This window comes from Mycteria americana, chromosome 12 (genome assembly GCF_035582795.1).
Source record: "Mycteria americana isolate JAX WOST 10 ecotype Jacksonville Zoo and Gardens chromosome 12, USCA_MyAme_1.0, whole genome shotgun sequence".
Classification (NCBI taxonomy): domain Eukaryota; kingdom Metazoa; phylum Chordata; class Aves; order Ciconiiformes; family Ciconiidae; genus Mycteria; species Mycteria americana.
The window spans coordinates 1,674,815-1,688,259 of record NC_134376.1 but is presented as its reverse complement, the minus strand read 5'-3'; the positions used below and the strand labels follow the sequence as shown (position 1 = coordinate 1,688,259).

At 68.7% G+C, this 13,445-nt stretch overlaps 1 protein-coding gene across 1 annotated transcript in view; it reads right to left on the bottom strand.

The window, feature by feature from the left end:
* CASKIN1 (CASK interacting protein 1) overlaps positions 1 to 13,445 on the bottom strand; it is a 34,473-nt gene that overhangs the window by 16,773 nt on the left and 4,255 nt on the right. The window contains exon 2 of the mRNA XM_075515218.1: positions 2,024 to 2,075. Within this exon, the coding sequence (XP_075371333.1) occupies positions 2,024 to 2,075 (52 nt within the window). The remainder of the gene's footprint in view (positions 1 to 2,023; positions 2,076 to 13,445) is intronic.

Below are 13,445 nucleotides of genomic sequence, written 5' to 3'. Positions count from 1 at the left end.
GCGTCCTCCACGCAGCGGCGCTTGTGCCTGCTACCCCACCGCTCCGAGCCCCGGTCACGCACGGCGTCCCCATCCCGTCCCCGGGGCCATCCCGGTGTCACCGGAGCACGGGAGCAGACTGCGGACCCCGGCGCGACCTGCCGGGCCCCGCCGCTGCCTGCTGCCCGAGAGGCGGGCGGTGGGACGGCGATCCCGTCTGCCCCCCGTCACCGGGACCCCCAGCCGAGGGGGGACACGTCCCCGCCGGGGAGCACGCTTCGGCCACCGCGTTCCCCGCAGAGCTGCCGCCTGCGATCCCCCGGTGGGGAGCGGCGATGCGAGCAGACAGCTCGCGCAGGAGGTCAATCCCCAACGTCTGCCTGGGAAATGTCGGCGTTTTCCGCTCCAGCGCCCTGCTCAAATCCGCTCAAGATGGTGCAAATCGCAGCCCTCCCCAGGGCTGCCCCGGGGGCTTCCCCCGGCACGGCCCAGCCGGCTGCAAAGGCCACGCGCCGTGCAGGGCACCGTCCCCCGGGCAAGCACGGAAGGAAACACCAGCAAGCACAGCAGAGATGGGGAAACTGAGGCACGGCACCGGGGCCGGCTGAGTTGGCACAGCACACCGGCGGCAGAGCGGAGCACGCGTGGGCTGCAGCCTGGGTCTGCCCTGCGTGTTCCCACGGGATGATCCTTTCCAGGAGCAGGGCTGGAGGCTGGAGCTTGCTCCCCTGCTGCAGGGCCGCTCCTGCACCCCCCAAGCCGGCCGGTAGCCGCAGGCAGTTGCAGGCAGGGCGTGAGCAGGAGCCCTGCCTGCAGCTCTCGACTGCCGTCCCGGCCCTGCCGCGACGCACCGCCCTCCAGCGACCTGCCGGCTCCGGCAGCCGCTGCACGAGGTGGTCCGGGGGGTGATGCATCCCCTCGCCCTGCCCACATCGCGCCCTCCAGCCCCTGCCCCACGCAGGCAGCGCCACGCACCCGCCCCACCGCCGGCCGGCGTGCCCACACGCTCCCGCTGCCGTGCACGCGTGCTCGCGCTCGCAGACACGCTTGCATGCACACGCTCGCTCAGCTGCGCATCCGCACGCTTGCGTGCGCCCCTGCACGCACACGCGTGCACACGCGCGGGCTGGCAGAGCCGATGCGTCGGCGGGTACCAGGGGATGCCTGCTGCCACCGCCCCGGTGCTGGGGCCCTGCTCGGGGGCGAGGATGAGGAAGGACCCAGGCTGCTGGGGCTGCGCATCCCCAGGGCGTGCCCTCCCGCTCCCGACCCCATCCGGCCTCTCCGCTCACGTGCCATTTCCACGGCCACAGCAGAACCGTCCCCAGGGACCGAGCGGCATCGCCCGGCCCCGTGTCCTGCTGCCCCGCTCAATGGGAGGGCCACAGGGCAGGGGGAGCCGGGGGGCACAGGGGGCGGCCGCTGCCCGGCCCTGCAAGCATCTCTCCTTGCCCCCACTGCAGCCCCCCTCCTCTGCGGGGCTCCGGCTGCCTTCCTGCGCCGGCAGCCTCATTAGCGTGATTAGCAGGGGGTGAGCCTGCGGCCCCCTTCCCCGCTCCTCCCTGCCTGTTGGATGCCGGCTGCGAAGCGGCGCGCCGGCGGCACGGCCCAGCGGGGTCGCGGCTCGCCCGCCCGGTGCCCCACGGGGCTGCTCCCTGCGCAGCACCCGCGGAGCCCCGAGCCCGCGGCGAGAGCTGGGAAAAGGCCGGCGAGACGTGGGGCACAGCTCTTCCTCTGCCTCTCAGCCCTCACCCCCTGCCTCCTCTGATGCCCCTGGCTGCTACGCGCAAGCCCACCGGCGCGGGGGTGCAGGCAGGGCTCGGCTGTGCTGGCTGTCCTGCACTCCGGAGAGCCCGGCGTGCCCGCACAGACGCGCGAGACTCCTGCTCGCTGCACCCTGTGCCGCACGCATCGCCGGGCACACGCACCCCCGCTCGCAGCACCCCACGACACACGCACCCTTTTTTTGCGCGCCCCACGGCACGCGCAACCCTTGCCCACACGCCCCACCACGTGCACGCCTGGGCACGGGGCTCCCACTCACCCGTCGGTGTCTTGGAAGTTGACGTTGACTTTCTTTGCCGATCCGAGGAGCTCTGGAAGGGAGGGAAGGGGACGGCACGTTAGAGCGGCACGGGAGGCAGCCGGGGCAGGGACCCGGGGCGCGCCGGGGAGGTGACGCGGCCGCAGCTCCAGGTTTCCCTCCCCACCAAGGTGTCGGCTCCCTGCGGCTCTGCAGCCCGGGTCGGGGCGCAGCACGGTGTCGTGCAGGGCTGCCCAAGCCCGCGGGCAGCTGCGGGCAGGAGGGCTCGGGGTGGAGGGGTCCCTGCTGATGGCGGCAGAGCCCAAGGGCCTCTCCTGGCACCAGGGCCTCCGTCCACCCGGGCTGCTGTGGGGTTTGCCTGGGCTTCCCTCCCCGGCTCCTTCGCCTGGCTAGGGCTCCGGCACGGCACCGTGGAGCCCAGTGCCGCACGGAGCTGCCGGGCCGGGCTGCTTCAGCAGAGCGGGGGGCTTGGCGCGCTCTCCGGTGCCCCAGCGTGTCCCCTGCCCCTGCAGCCCCCCCCGCCCCCCCCACTGCCCCACTCCCACCCCACACCTGCCTGTGTGGGAAAATAAACCGCCTCGGGGCAATCCAATTAGCACCATGAGGAAGGATGGAGGCAGATTTACATAAGATTTAACCGAAAAACACCGCTCAGGCTTTCCAGTCATCCTGCTCTTCCTCACAGCTCCCAGCGGGGAGCTGGAGCAGGAGGAGGAGGAAGAGGAGGGAGGCTGCAGCACGGCAGAGCCCTGGGCTGGGGACCCATGCAGCAGCCCCTGGGCCCACCGCAGCGAGCCGGCACCGGCACGGCCCCCAGCCTACGGGAAATAACTCAAAGGCTGCATGGCCCGGCAGGGAGAAGGGGCGGCCATCCTCACCCCGGCAGCTCGGCAGGGAGCGCGCTGGGGACAAGCGCGCTGGGGACAAGGGCTCGCTGGGAGAAGCCAGCTGGAAGGGGTGACTTCAAGGCTGGGAAGGGAGACGTGGGGCCAGAAGGATGCTCCCTGCGCACCGCAGCCATGGCCTTGCTCGCTCCCCCTCTACTGCGTGTCCTTGTCAACGTCCCAGTGTGATATTCCATTATTCGGCACAAAGGGCTGTGTCAGCAAGGGGGCACCGGCAGCAGGAGCGGGGGCTGTACCCGGCCCTGACCCACAAGCCTGGGGAGCGGTGCCGGGCTGAGCCACACCGGCCTGGGTCACACGTGGCGGATGGTCCCAGGAGCGGCTGGGACGGTGGCAGAGGCTTCTCCCTGCCCACGCGGAGGCTCCCGGGCTCTGGCACCCAGCGCTGGCTCCCTCCCGTGCTCCGCTGGCCGCCCGACAGCCCGAGCCGCAGGACATTTGCTAACGATGACACAGCCCGGTGCGGGCGGGTGAGAGCTACGGAGGTCCCCGTCCACCAGGTCCCCAGCCTCTCCTCCAGGCACGCGGTGCCACAGGGCGGCTGTGGGATGAGAAGGGGCACAGCAGGGTCCCCAGGGCACGGGGAGGGACAGGGGCACAGCAGGGTCCCCAGGGCATGGGGAGGGACGGGGCACCGCAGGGTCCCCACAGCCAGCGCCACTCGCCCTCCTTCCAGCAAACAAAACGCCACCAACCCGAGCTCCCTTGCCCTGGCAGCCCGCGCTCTTCGTTTAACGCATTAACGACCCGCACCAGCAACAAATCCCCATCGGGGTGGCCAGACTTGAGGAACAGCCCCCCCCACATCCCATCCCTGCTGCAGCATCCCCGTGCTCCCCTGGGAAGGACTGGATGTTGCTGGCGGGCAGAGCCCCCCGGCACCGGGACCGACCGCGGCGCACGGGGCCGAGCGGGTCCCCGCCAGCCCCGAGCTGCCGCCAGGCTCCCCAACAAAGGTGCCATTCAGTGCCGGTGGAGAGGAGCCCAGCGCCGCTTCCGCTGCCGCCTGGTGCCAAGGAGCAGCTCCCAGGAGAAGGGGGCCGAGCCGCCCCCCCAGGGACGCAAATGGCCGGCGGACAAAAGGAGCCCGCGGGCGCAGGAGCGGCACCGTGCCCGGCACCGGCTCCAATCTCCGGCCCCGAGACAGGCCCCACTCCGGCTAACCAGTCCCCGCAAGACGGACGGACGGATGTCAGCAGGTCTGTGGTGCCTGGCCTTTCCCACGGGTTGCTCCCAGCGAGGGGCTTGGATGGGGCAATGCCCGGGGAGCGGCGTCGCGGGGTGCAGCGGTGACGCCAACGGCGTCACCGCTGCACCCCGCGACGCCGCTCCCCGGGTGCGTGCCGGCAGCCCCCAGCGCTGGCCAAACCAGCATCAGCCAAACACACCGTAGCGGCGAATCTTTCCTCCCTGCACCTGCAGGAGAGGCTGCGGCTGCCAAAATCTGTTTAGCACTTCCATCAATGCCCGTGCCAAGTGCTTAGTCAGTGACTTCCAGCCGTGCAGCGGTTTGACTTTCGTTAAAGCTCTGGCAGCGGCCGCAAGCCTGCCGGTGCCCGTGCCGGGCTGCGGCGAGCTCAGGCACCGGCATGGCTTCAAACGCTGCTGGGAAAAGGTCTTTAAGCGCGGCATCGGTTTGACGGGGTGGTCCCACATCCTCCTGGGGTGCAGCAACCCGGGGTGCCACCGGCTGCCCAACAGCGTGGCGAGGTGTGGATGGCGGCGTGGATGGCGGCATGGACGGCGGCACGGTGGCTGGCACCCCCGTGGGGCCAGGCCAAGGCCCCAGATGGTGGGAACCTGCGTGGCACCGGCAGAGAATCAACCCCACGTCTGCAGCAGCACCGGGGCCCTTGAGGGACAGCGGCTTTGCACCAGCAGCGGGCAGGGCAGGGAAGGCACCGGCTGCCGCGCCAACCGGCACCACTAAAGCTCCCAAAAGCAAAGCACCACTAAAGCTCCCAAAAGCTGCAAAGCACCACTAAAGCTCTCTGGGCTGTGAGCAAAACCCTCATGCCGTGGTCCCACAGCCCAGCAATTAAACCCCTCCCGTAATGAAGCTGTGTGCTTGCCCGGCGCGGCATTGGCAGCCTGGCATGGGGCACAACGGAGCCGTGCCGAGGGCGCAGCGCCGCAGCCGGAGCCTGGAGCCCAACCGGGCCCTCGGCACGGCCCCGCCATGGCTGGGTGCTCGTGGTTCCCGGGGCAGGGGGAGCAGGACAGGCACCCCGACACGCTGCCGGATCCGCAGCCTGCGGCCGTCTCGGCCCCGCTGCCGCCATGTGGGATTTGCAGCCTGTCTGGGCAGCGAGACACAGGAGGGCTCGTTAATGGCTGGGAAGCACAAGGAAGCAAAACTCCTCCACTAACAAGGGAGAGGGAAGGGAGCTGAGAGCGCTGCCAATTAAAAATACCGGCCACAAAAGGAGACGGGCACAGCGGGGAGAAGAGCGGGGCTCCTGCACGGCCACGTTGCCAGCGGGCATCGAGCGTGTCCCTGGCTGTCGTCCCTGCCGGGATCGCCGGAGCGGTGTCGGAGCGCACCGAGCACCCGCGAGCACCGTCCTGCCCCGCCTGCGCAGACGTTGCAGGACAGAGGGACGGTGGCACCCCCGGTGCTGGGGCCCTTGCTCAGACCGCCTGAGCCCCACCGCTGTCCTTGGGACACCCCGATGTCCCCTCTCTGCTCCCTATGGGCTGCTCAGCCGATGGTCACGGCACGTGGCAGCACAAGGCTCCCCTTGCACCCCAGCCCCACGGCATGGCCCCCCACGGCAGCTCGCACCCCACGAGCATCCTGAGGGGCCTGACGGTACTGAGCAGAGTCAGGCAGGACCACATCGCTGGCCCCGGGAAAGGGTGACGTGCCGCGCGGCCGGATCCAGAGAGCCCCGGCACCACCAGGTCCGGCTCCAGCCCGCGACTCCTGCGCGCACCGGGAGCTGCAGCCGTCTGCCATCGACACCGACTATAAACAGCGTCTGCTGCGAGTAAATACCGCCGCGGGGAGCTCAGCCCAGCCGCTACTCCCAGAAATGCCTTTACTTAAACACAAGGATCACAGTAGCTAAATGCACGCTTGAATTCAGCCTGGCGCTCTGCGTGCGGCGAGCTCCTCGCCGGCCCCGTCCTCCCCCGCCACGCGTCGGCCTGCGCCGGCCACCCCGCAGCAGCGATGGCCCCGGGCGGGCACCGCGATGGCAGGCGGCGCACGAGCCGGCTGCACGTGCAGGGCCGGGCGCGCGCGGGGGAGCTGCTCTGCCCAACGCCGGGGTCCGGCCGCGCGTCACCCTGACCCCCTGCACCCCCTGCACGATGCTCCAGGCACCCCGGTGCACACCGCGGGGAGACCCCCGTGCCCGGCTGCTCCAGCCCTTCCCTCGCACCTGTGTCCGAGGCCACAGCCCCGGGCGGTGGGATGCCTTGGTGCCTCCGTAGCCCCCGGCTGGGGGCTTCTCTCCCTTCCCGGCAGCGGGGCCACGCAGCACCCGTTAGCGCGCTCATGCGCCGGCCCCCTGCGTCTGCGGCCAGCGCAGCGCCAGCAGCGATCGATGCCCAGCCGGGGCGCGGGGGCTCCCGGCCAAGCCCCCGCTGACGAAGCACATCCATCCTCGCCCAGCTCCCCCCGGCAGCGCCGCGCCAGCTCGCAGGGAGCGTGCGGCTGCTCCGAGCAGATGGCTCCAGCCTCCGCTAAATCAACATCTACTTAATGAGGGGAAAGCCGTCGCTGCCCCCCCGCCCAGCTTGGCGGCAGCGGAGAATGAGCCGGGGCAACCCGCCCCCCAAACCCTCCTCCCATCCTTCCATCACCCCACTGCAGTGGTCCCCCTCCCCTCCAGTCCCACCATCCCTGCCGCTTCCCCCCTCTGCAGCAGGACCCCTGCGTGTCCCCCGCCCCCCCCAACATGCCCAACGGGGACCCCCAGGACCCCACAAGCAGGATGACACCAAGTACCCACGGGGAAGACATTCACGGCAAAGCCAAGCGCCTGTTTCGGAGGAGGAGGAGGGAAGGACCCTGCAGCAGCATCTCCGTGAGCTGCCGGATAAAGGAAGCATCCAAAATAGCTGCTCTTAATTATATCCTTGCTGACGAGCGCCACGCAAACAACGAGCGCTGCAAGCACTCGCTCCACGAGGAGCCCTGGCACAAGTGGACTTATTCCTCGCAGCAGGGATGGGGTCCACGCTGTGGGGCCCCCACGGGGGCATGTGCGTGGGCAGAGCGCGTGGCCACATGCTCTGCCCATGCAAGCGTGGCTGTGGGGACCCCACGATGTGGCCGGAGCAGCCCCGGCTGGGTCTGGTGACGATGGGGACGCCGGGGAGCCGGTCCTCGCCACTGTTAGACAGCAAAAGGCTTGTACTCCTGCAGCCAAGGTCGTGTCAAGCACCGAGGGTGACGTGATGCTCAGATGCTAATGAAGCCGTTATCATCTTCTGATCGATTTTGACTGTATAAATAATGCACCGGGAAGCTCGTGGGCTGCTGGCTGCGTGGGCAGGGATTGCCGGGGGCAAAGAGGTGGCAGGGATGGCATGGACCCACTGCAGCCCAGTGCCCACCACAGCTGGATAACTACTGCCCACCACAGCTGGACACCCCAGTGCCCATCACAGCTGGAAAACAACTGACCATTACAGCTGGATACTCCAGTGCCCGTCACAGCTGGATACTCCAGTGCCCAAGTGCCCAGCACAGCTGGATACTCCAGTGCCCAGCACAGCTGGGCAGCCCTTCCCATCAGAGCTGGACACCCACTGCCCAGCACAGCTGGATATCCACTGCCCAGCACAGCTGGATACTCCAGTGCCTGTCACAGCTGGACACCCATTCCCGTCACAGCTGGATAACAACCGCCCATCACAGCTGCACACCCATTCCCATCACAGCTGGACACCCCATCACCCGTCACAGCTGGATACCGCAGTGCCCGTCACAGCTGGACGCCCACAGCTGGGTGTCCCGGTGCCCCTCACAAGCCATTCCCCAAATGCCGAGGCACTTGTGGGGGATGCTGGCCCTGCGCCCAGCACACCTGCTGGCGCTCCGGACGCCCGGCCCTCGCGCGGAGCCTTCCCCGGGGAGCAGAGAAATCCGCACTTCAAAATCAATAGGCCGTGGCAGCCTGAGTCACGGTGCTGCAGCAGCGCAGGGCTGTCCCTTGGGGCCAGGATGAAGCAACTTAAATGCAGCTTTCAAGAGGCAGTGGGGACTCCTCTGTGATTTCTTTTTTTTTTTTTTAAAAAAAAAGGAAACTTTTCGATCCCAAGGGAGGCCAAGGGGCTGCCCCTGCAGGCTGCCAGGGCAGGCAGGGACGGGGGATGTGGGTGTACCCAAGGCAGAGCCGACCTGCTGAAAATCTGGGGCTGGAGCCGGCCAGGGGACCCAGCGCCCCACGGTGCCTGCCAGCACCGCGCCAGGGCAGCGGTGCTCACCAACAGCTACCGTGAGCATCCCCGCTCTCCCTGCATCGCCAAGCCGTATCCTCACCCGACCTTTGCCGCGCGGTGCCGTGGAGCCTGGCCGAGCTGTTCCCCACTGGCACGGCATCAGCCGGATTCCCCTGGGGCAGCCCCAGCCCCCAGCACCGCCGGACTTCCCCCAGCCCCAGTTTGGGGCTCGGCCGTGCAGCCACCCAGCTCTGCAGACGCTCCCTCCCAGTGCGGGGTTGGTGCCCGCGAGGTCCCGGCAGCCTCCTGCCCGCTCCGGGCTGCCTGTAAACCCACTGACCCCTGAATAACACAGGGCTGCACCGCTCTGCCGTGCAAAGGCTGCCGGTGACTCGGCCCCGCGCACCCAGGGATGCAGGAAAGCCGGCGGCAGGGACGGGCAGGGGTGCAGGCAGCGCAGTGATGCGTTGGCTCTGGCCCCGCAGGTGGGACACAGGGTGCCGCGCTCGGCCCTGCGGGACCAGCACCAAGCATCGCACCAGCCCTCTTGCGCCCGTCGCTGCCGGCCCGGTGCCAGCCGTACGCCCACCCTCGTCTCTGCGGAAATGCGTGTCGGTGCCGCTTCCATGGAGCCTTAATTGACAGCCTGCTCCCCGCACCGGGGCGGCCGCAAACAGGTAATTTTCAGTAATCACCCCGGCTGGAAGGAGTCACCGCCGGCACGGCAAAGCCGCTGCGATGGGGACAGGACGAGGCTGCTCGGGGCCACCGCCAGCCTGCGTCTGCCTGTCCATCCCTGCGTCCGCATGCCAGCACAGGCGGCACCGGGGCGACCAAGCAGAGGCTGCCCAGGACAACGGAGCAGATAAGGGCAGATGCTGGCACCGCTCACCTCCACCCTGGGGCAGAGACGATCCTGCGATCCTGCCCGGCCCTGTCTCCGTCCTCCCCATCTCCTCCACGGGGCCAGGGAGCCCTGGGAGGGCCGACCCCAGCCCCGCTGCCCTGCAGGGAGGGACCAGTGGCTTTGTCTATCTTAAAGCATCGCTAACTAACGAACGGTCGCTATCATCTGGCCTCCCACAAACCCAGCCGCAGTCCAGATGTCGCTGGGAAGTGGTGGGGAGCTCCCTGGCATACACAAAGCGAGTGCGCGTGTGCACGTGCATGGGTGCAGGCAGCCCAGATAAATAAGAGGGCAATAAGCAATGCTGCAGCGCTGGGCTCTGAGCTTCCGCACCGTACGCCGGTAAAACAGGTCCTGGGGTCTATTTTAAACACAGTGCCTTCGGGGCCATCATTTGTCCTCGTCCACATAAGAGCCTGGCTGCCACGCGTGCCGTGCCCGCCCGCGCACCCTCCGTGCCGCAGCGGCTTTCCTGGTGGTGCCTGCGGGCAGGACGGGCACGGCAACGGGCAGCTCTGTGGGCACATGGGCTGGCAGCTGGGTGATGCCATGGTCACTGCCGGGGAGGATGGGCAGCACGTGGATGTGCAGCCAGGCGATGCCGTGCAACTGCCCCGAGCGCTAGGAGCCCAGCCGGAGGCATCACGCTGCTCCCAAGGGCCTGGCAGCGCTGCAGGGGACGGGCAGGGCTCGCAGGACCCGTCCCAGTGTCCCCAGTGTCCCCAGCACAGCAGGCACTGGGGGGTGGGGGGGGTGGCAGGGGCAGCGCGGGACCACCTGCCCCATCCCTGCCGAGAGCTGGGGATTAGTCAGAGACAGCGCGAGGATCCGTGCACGCCGGAGCGGAGACAGCCGGGAGAATAGCTGCTGTGGAGCCGCACAGCCGCGAGGAGCGCGCCGTAAACAGCCCAGCTGCAATGCAGGAGCCGGGCAGGCGGCTGCTTTTTCTGCTCCAACGGCTCCGGCAGCCATGGACCAAAAACCTACGGGGGCCTCGGCGAGGAGGCGGCGCGGAGCTGGGCTCCCAGCAGCCACATCTGGAAGGGATCAGCCGGCGGCTGCCACCGCCGCCGCCGAGAGCCGTCCCCAACGCCGAGTCCCATGCCAGGCCGGGGAGGAGGTGCTGCCGAAGCAGCCAGCGGAGATGGCCCTGGGTACACGGATGCACAGGGCAGATGCACACGGGCACACGATGCACACGGGCACACACATGCACACGGACGCCCAGGGGCACACAACGCACACGGATGCACGGGGCAGATGCACACGGGCACACGCATGCACGCGGATGCACAGGGGCAGATGCATGCACACGGATGCACGCATGCACACGGGCACGTGCATGCACACGGACGCACGCACGTGCACACGCGTGCGCACTGGCAGAGCAGCGCTGGTGCAGAGAAGCCAGTCGCTGGCAGGCACGGTGCTCGGAGAAGCAGTGCCCGGGCTGTGCCCGTGGCAGCTGCTTGGGCACCAGCTCCAACCTACCCTGTCTCCAGCTGATAGGGGCCACGGCAGGGCACAGAGCCGGGGTCCCGTTGGCCTGCTGCACCCCGGGGCACCCCAGCCCCACAACCATTTTGATCTGCTCGGCTCTTACCAGGCGGCCGGCAGTGACCTTGCCGGCAAGACCCAAGGATACCCCGGCAGATTCAGCATTACCCCGCCAGCCGCTCTCCCACACCATCCCAGCACCGTGCTTCCCTGGCCGGATAGCTCGTGCCGGGCACCGGCACCCATCCATCACTGGAGCAGGCCCGGCAGCACGGGGCTGTCAGGCCGTGCCGAGACCGGAGCTGCATCCCCGGCTTCCCATTTCTCAGGCTGATTGCTCCTGTCGCTGCGGAGCCCAGTGTTAAACACCTCATTTTCTACTCCCGTATTGAGTTGGAAAATACTATTAACATTTCATTACGGCTTAAAGATCCCTCTCAGCCCTGCACTAAGAGCCAGCCTGCCAGCAGGATCGCTCCTGCACCGGGCGGGCTGCACTGGTCCCCGTCCCTCTGGGGACAGGGGACCAGGAGGGCAAGTCCCACGTGTCCCAGCTGCAGAAAAGGACGGAAACCCAGGGCAGAGGTGGACATGGGCGCTGCATGCCGGCTCGGCAACCGGCCCGGCACGGCCCGTCCTCATGGCACGCTCAGCCGCAGCCAGGGGACAAAGCAGTGACAGAGCAGCAGCATTCACGCCGGCCAGCACGAGCCCGGGTGCTCCCGAGCGGGTTTTGCTTCCCAATGCCTTTCCCTCGCCCGCAGGAGCCCGGCCCAGCAGTGACAGCATCAGCCATTAGATACCAGCAAATTAGTTCTCCAACGCTCTCCCGACGGCATTTGAACGCTTGCGAAAGGCACCTTTAGCCACCGGCTGGCAAGGGCAGCGCGCAGCAGGTTCACGGCCAGCATTCAGCCAGACGCTCACTGGTCCCGGCTCTTCAGGGCGGCCAGCAGCGCCCAGCCCCGGCAATGCCCAGTCCCGGCGCAGCGGCACACGCCGCTCCTGGCACACGCCACTCCCGCGCGGGCACCAGGAGGGAGAGCGCCGCAGCACACACGTGCAAGCACAGCCCCGAGCATCGCCCCAGAGCCGGGGGTCCCATCCACCGCTCGCCCTGCCAGCGACACTGCAGCTCCCACCCACCGCGTGCCCGGGGCCAACATTCACCAAGGACCCACCACCGCTTCAGCACCCACCGGGCTCCGGCACGATGCCACGCAGCCGCCGTTCACGGGCATCGCCGCCGCGGGGCCAAGCACGCTGCGGCCCGTGCAGCTGCTAGCGGGGCCCCGTGGGCACAGGGGGAGTGGGAAGGGGCCAGGGGCACCCAGGCACGCCGAGCCGGGGAGGGGGCCGATCGCAGCCTTTCCTGGCGGCTGGGAAGGGGAGGGAAGGGTTAAAGGAGCGCAGCGGAGCAGGGGAGAGGAGCCAGACGCCAGTCTGGCTACTGGAAACCGAGGGGGGCTGGCAGGGAAGGGGGCTGCTGCGGAGGGGGGCTTGGGGTGCCCACAGCACCCAGCCCTGCTGCACCACTGGCACCCCAGGCATCTGCGGCACTGTCACCCGTGGGTGCAGCCTGGCCCTGCCATGGCCTCTGGCTGCTCCCTGGGAGCATCATCCCATGGGCAGCGAGGAGCACCGCAGCACCCGGTGGCAAGGTCCTTGTGCGGGAAACAGCCGGAGCCAGCGGCCCTGGGAGAGTCCCAGGCACGAGGGGCCGCCCGCCGCCGGCAAAGGGCTAATTGGTGTCAAGCCAGGTGAATTTGGGACCGCCACAAGAAAATCCAGGCCAGTGAGGGAGCCTGGAGCTGGGAGCGGAACCGCCAGCCCACGGCCACGCTGCTCCTTGGTGTTGGTGGCCAACGGCCCCAGATCCTCGGCAGCATCCCTCGGTGGGCAGGGACCCCACGGCCGGCCCCGCAGTGGGAGCTGTGCTGGGGTGGCGGGGGGGCGGGGGAAGGTTAGCACCCCCAACTCTGGCCCAGCCGGAGAGAGAGGCAAGAAAATGTCAAATAACTAGATGTCACCCCGGGCTGAGTAATAATCCCCCTCTGGAAGGAAACTTGGCACACACCAGCCTGCGCCCTCCTGCCAAGTCCCGCTGGGAGCGAGGTTTCACGCGCGGGCTAGAAACCCCAAGGAGAAGTTTGTAAGGGACCCGCTGACACACCGTTAAGCACGGCAGCGGCAGGAGCTGCTCGGCCCCGACCGCCATCCCGGACGCCCCTCAGGCCCTGTGCCTGGGACACGGCCGGGACGCACCGACATCGCCCTGTGCCAGCACTGCCCCGCACGCCCCAGCCCACCCCCTTGGCATTTCGCCCTTAATCCACGCCGAGGGGATTGGAGGGGCCGCGGGAGCAGCACCCGGCCACGGGACGGGGGATGCGTCGGGACCCAGCACCCCTCTGCAGCCCCCCAAGCTTGGCCAAGCTGCCGCAGGATCCGGCCCCACGGCCCCTTCCTCCCGCTCCCGATGTCCTGCCCGGCACCGATGGCTCCAGAGGCCGGTAGCACCCGGGGGCTCCGGCGTCCCGGCAAGCACCGTCTGCTCCCCCCCTGCCCGGGCTTCCCCTGCAGCAAGAAGGGGCTGCCCCAGCGCCCGTGGCCAGGGAGCAGCAGTGGGAGCCATTAGGAGCGGACTGCCGCCCGGGGAAGTTTCCTGCATCACCGGAGGGCTGGGGGGAACCAGGCAGCTCCGGCGGCTGCCGGCCAC